This window comes from Molothrus aeneus, unplaced genomic scaffold (assembly GCF_037042795.1).
Source record: "Molothrus aeneus isolate 106 unplaced genomic scaffold, BPBGC_Maene_1.0 scaffold_34, whole genome shotgun sequence".
Lineage (NCBI taxonomy): Eukaryota > Metazoa > Chordata > Aves > Passeriformes > Icteridae > Molothrus > Molothrus aeneus.
This window is the reverse complement of record NW_027099005.1, coordinates 1,732,045-1,737,219: the sequence shown is the minus strand read 5'-3', so window position 1 is coordinate 1,737,219 and position 5,175 is coordinate 1,732,045. Positions and strand designations below refer to the sequence as shown.

At 54.3% G+C, this 5,175-nt stretch overlaps 1 protein-coding gene across 1 annotated transcript; it reads left to right on the top strand.

Annotated features, from left to right (window-relative positions):
- Positions 1-1,302: 1,302 nt before the first annotated feature.
- LOC136570480 (olfactory receptor 14C36-like) lies at positions 1,303-2,220 on the top strand. Its single transcript, XM_066570946.1, has one exon. It carries the CDS (start codon positions 1,303-1,305, stop codon positions 2,218-2,220), a length of 918 nt encoding a protein of 305 aa, XP_066427043.1.
- The last annotated feature ends 2,955 nt before the right edge of the window (positions 2,221-5,175 follow it).

Below are 5,175 nucleotides of genomic sequence, written 5' to 3'. Positions count from 1 at the left end.
AGATCTTCACAGCCCTGTGCATGGTGAGTGTGTGGGTGCAGGGCAATGTCCCCTGTGCTCCTGGAGGGATCTCCTGAAGCCAGCAGACCCCAGAGCCTGGGGGATGTGTCAGGAGGACTCTCCCAGTTTCTCTGTGGCACAGGAGGAGCAGGAGGAGCAGGAGGAGCAGGAGGAGGAGGGGAAGGATGTGCTGCAGAGCGGGGCTGCCCTGGGCACCGTCAGAGGGACAGGGCAGGACGGCTCCTGCTGCCAGGGACGGCTGCAGGGGCTGAAGGTGGGGCTGCAGCCAGGGCTGCCCAGGGCTGTCCTGCAGAGCAGCTCCTGCAGCCCTCAGGGCTCTTGGCCAGCCCAGGGCATGTGCCACCTGCCAGGGGCAGCTCTCAGCCTGCCTGGCAGCTCCCCATGGACGCTGCAGGGGAGAAGTTCCAGGTGCAAGGAGCCACCCCCAGCAGGGCAGATTCCTCCTGCTCTGGAGATGGTGCTGCATGGCCAGGGCTGCTCTCAGCTTTCTCCTAAAGGGAAGGGAAAGGGGCTGCCAGCTTTGGCTGTGTCCCTGAGCCTCCTGCACTGTCAGCCTGGGCATCAGCAGATGGGCCTCAGATCTCCCTCAGAAAGTGCCTCCTCAGCCTCCTCTCCCTACAGACAGCAGCAGCAGCACCCTGGCTTGCAGCATCTCTGTTTGTCTGGCCTGCCCTTAAGGCCCTGCTGCCAGGGAGATGCCCCTGGGCAGTGCCCTGTGCTGGGAGGGGTCTGCAGGGCAGAGCTGAGCCCCCGGGGCTGGGCTGGGCTCTGGCAGCACTGGCAGGGACAAGGCTTGGATAGAGAGAAACAGCTCCCAGCATGCACAACTCCAGGCAGCAGAGAGCCAGACCATCTCTTGGTATCCAATCCTGTCCAGCTGCACAGGGAAAGAGAGAAGGGCTTAGAGAAACTGACTTTAAAGCTGGAGTCTTTAAAAACTCCACTTTATTTTTCAAGCACATTTTAATTTCAGTCATGCTGAACTAGAGGAAGGTGTAATAAGCAAAGGCACCTGTGTGGTTCCAGTAGTTCTGACTGCACTGGGGCCCAGGGAGCCCTGTTTTCCCTCTGGGCTTCCCAGCGTTCAGCCTGAGAGCAATGCTGAAGATGAGGCAGGAACTCAGGAGCACAAACACAAGCTCAAAAATAAAAATGTTGAGTGAAGTTCTCCAACAGGTAGAGAAGTAGTTTTGAGGGAATTCCTAAAATAACTCCATAGGATTGACTCAAAGAGCTTGTCAATGTCTTGTTTCAACAGTCCACCATGCCCAGAGTGAAGGAATGTCCAACAGCAGCTCCATCAGGCACTTCCTCCTGCTGGCATTGGCAGACACGCGGCAGCTGCAGCTCCTGCACTTCTGCCTCTTGCTGGGCATCTCCCTGGCTGCCCTCCTGGGCAACGGCCTCATCATCAGCGCCGTAGCCTGCGGCCACCACCTGCACACGCCCATGTTCTTCTTCCTGCTCAACCTGGCCCTCAGCGACCTGGGCTCCATCTGCACCACTGTCCCCAAAGCCATGCACAATTCCCTCTGGGACACCAGCACCATCTCCTACTCAGCATGTGCTGCACAGGTGTTTCTGTTTGTGTTTTTCATTTCAGCAGAGTATTTCCTCCTGACCATCATGTGCTACGACCGCTACGTGTCCATCTGCAAACCCCTGCACTACGGGACCCTCCTGGGCAGCAGAGCTTGTGCCCACATGGCAGCAGCTGCCTGGGCCAGTGGCTTCCTCAATGCTCTGCTGCACACAGCCAATACATTTTCCCTGCCCCTGTGCCATGGCAATGCCCTGGGCCAGTTCTTCTGTGAAATCCCACAGATCCTCAAGCTCTCCTGCTCACACTCCAAACTCAGGGAACTTGGGATTGTTGTGGTTGGTGTCTGTGTAGTTTCTGGCTGTTTTGTGTTCATTGTTTTCTCTTATGTGCATATCTTCAGGGCTGTGCTGAGGATCCCCTGTGAGCAGGGACGGCACAAAGCCTTTTCCACCTGCCTCCCTCACCTGGCCGTGGTCTCCCTCTTTGTCAGCACTGCCATTTTTGCTTACCTGAAGCCCTCATCCATCTCCTCCCCATCCCTAGATCTGGCAGTGTCAGTTCTGTACTCGGTGGTGCCTCCAGCCCTGAACCCCCTCATCTACAGCCTGAGGAACCAGGAGCTCAAGGATGCCCTGAGGAAAATGATGACCAGATGATTTCTGAAGCAACCAATTTCCCGTTTTCTTCTGCATAGTTTTTGGATTGCAACTCATGACAGGCCAAATAGCCCTTCCCAGTTCTTTGGTAGTTTTCAATGGGGCTTTCTGTTATTAAATTATTCTAAAAGAAATTTTTTAATCACCCCCATGAAATTCACTGTCTGCCTCTTGAATTTGACCCAGAAGCTCTGTAAACCAGGGTTTGGGCTATCACTACATTTGAAGAAAATAAACTACCTTGCAGTGCCTGTTTTATCTGGGATCCCAGCTCAGAGACCTGCATGAAGTTAGAGGGGAGAAGGGGAACAAGTCCCAGCAGAGCAGCCCAGCCAGGGAGCAGCAGGGATTGGTCCTTTCAGAGCTGCTCTGCCCAGCTCCACCCTGTCCTTGCCAGCCCTGCTGTGGCTGTAAGGCCGGAGTGCTCTGGCAGCTTGGTCCCTGTCCTGCTGCGTGTCCCTGCTGTGGCCACAGGCAGGGCCAGGCCATGGGCACTGCTGGGACACAGCTGGGCTCCAGCACAGCAGCTCCATCAGCAAAGGGCATCTCCTGAGGGCAGGGCAGGGAGGCTTTGCTCTCCTCCAGAGCTGCTGTCAGCAATGTGCTCCAGGAATGCCCTGGCCCAGCAAAGCCCAGTGCCTGGGGCAGGGGGGAGTGTGCAGGGGGGGCTCACAGCAGTGTCCTGGCACAGCCAGAGCTCCTGGCATGGACCTGAGGCAGCAGCAGAGCAGGGCCTGGGCTGTGTCTTTGTTCTGGGACAGCCTGGGAAGGTGCCCCGGGGCAATTGTCCCACAGCAGCCCCTGCAGCCACCATTGCCAGCACTGGCCTCTCCCCACCTGCAGGAGGTTGTTTGTCCCTGCACGGAGGGACACCAAGGGACCAGGCCAGCAGGCCATGTTTGCTCTGTGCTGAGGAGATCTCAGCAGTGCATGGTGTGTGAGTGGGGAGATTAACCCCAGTGAGCACAAACACCAGCAGCAGCACCCGGGGGTGGCACAATTCCAGCGGCACAAACAGTGCCTTGAGGCCACTTCACTCTGAGAGTAACATCCTCTGGGAAAACACCTGAATTCTTTGCTGGGTTGTGGTTAGGACTGCATGGAGAGAAATATCCCAGGCAGGGAGGCTGCAGGGAAAAATGCTCAGGGCAGCCATGGACTGCACAGAGAGACATTGGATAGAGTGAGGGTCTGTGGGGAGAAATCAGAGCTGCCTCCCTTCTGAACCAGCCCGAGGACCTGACAGGGCTGTGCTGTGTTCTGGGCACTGGCCTGGAACTGAGGGATGTGGAAAAGGCCTTTGGTGTCAGGGCTGTTGAGAAGGCTGGGCAGTGTCACTGTGGGACCTCTCTCAAACCCCTTGGAAAGGCCAGAGCCATCCCAGAAGGTCCTGGGCACTTGGGAAGGGCAGACATGGAACCAGTCTGCAAACAGGGCAGGGAGGGGGACTGGGAGAGTCACAGCCTGGTCAGGCTCAGCAGGGAAAGGGATGTGGCAAATCCTCCTGCAGCCTTTCCAGGCACTGGCAGGACAGGGCAGGGACTGCAGAACCCACGTGGGAGGGAAAAGAAGGGGATGTTGTGTGCCCAGACTTCAGCCAGGCCTGGGACAGGGTCTGCTGTGGTCTCCTCAGAGCCAGACTGGAGAGAGCTGGGCTGAAGGAGTGGAACATGGGCTGGGTGGGAATTTGGCTGAACAATGAGGGTCAAATGTCATCCATGGTACAGAGTCCTCTTGGCAGCCACGCCCTGGTGACATCCCTCAGTGACCAGCCCCTGACCACCACTGTGGAATATTTCTATTGTCTCTAAAATGGCATTAAATGAACTTTCAATTCCTTTGTGGATGCTGCCAAATTGCAGGGAGTCTGTGACTGAACTCATCTAGTTAATGGTGCCTGCAAACATAATTGGGCAAGATGACAGAGTTGGGTAAATTTGTCTTGTCATCAGGTGCCAAGCAAGCCACAAGAAAGGACAGAAAAAACTCATGCATCAGAAGAAAGTCAATTCAACAGGGAAAAACCCAAATCCAATGATAAAAACCTCCAAACTCAACCAAAAAAAAGGCACAGCAAGACCCACTAACAGAAGAAAAGCAAATCCTTAGGAAATCTCCTATCAGCAGAAAATGTTTGACCACCTTGTGGCAGGAGAAGATTCTGTATGTGTTTTCAAAGAAAACACAGGTGCTGTTTTCAAAGAAAAATGTCTTAAAAATAAATTATTCCCTACTCCCCTTGCCCCCCTGCTTCTCTCAGGTGATTGCTGATCATGGTGTGACATGGAGTGGAACATCCCTTGGGTCAGTCCAGCCCAGCTGTCCCATCCCTGTTCCCCAGGAACACTTGCCCACCCCAGGCCCATCGGTTGGGGGGGTTGCAGACGCCTCATGCGGGGCGAGCACTGAGACAGGGACAGGAGAACAGAACAACATTTACTCTTGTCAAGGACAGTAGAACAGAACAGCACAGCCTTGGAGAAACTGATTGAGGATGTGCCTCTGGCAAACAGAAGCCACACAAAATGCAAGCAGGATGCCAGCTCAGCTCTGCAAGGCTGACAAAACAGAAGTTATGCAGAACAATAATATTGCCCTTACTCAAAAGGGGGGGTCAAGGAACAGCCACCTAAAAAGGACACTGGATGTTGAAGACAGACCCCAAAGAATCATAAAAGGATTTGTCATAAGGGGTGCAACTATGTCAAATAAATTCAAAGACGTGGGGATAGCTAGTGGATACATAATGAGTGTGTGTGATAAAAACTCTGTTCATTCAATGCTCAGTGCAGTCGAATGGAGGAAGGATGGCCCAAGTGACCACCATGCTGTAATAAAGAAGACCTCCTTTCAAATACTCCAAACTCTGTTCAGAAGTTTCTATCCAGTGGATTTCAGTATCAGTGGTGTCCTTGACTCCATTATGCCCCACACTTTCACAATGGCCCCTTGGTT

What these genes read in the sequence shown, in the direction of transcription:
- LOC136570480 (XM_066570946.1), top strand. Translation starts at nt 1,303, where the DNA reads ATGTCCAACAGCAGCTCCATCAGGCACTTCCTCCTGCTGGCATTGGCA.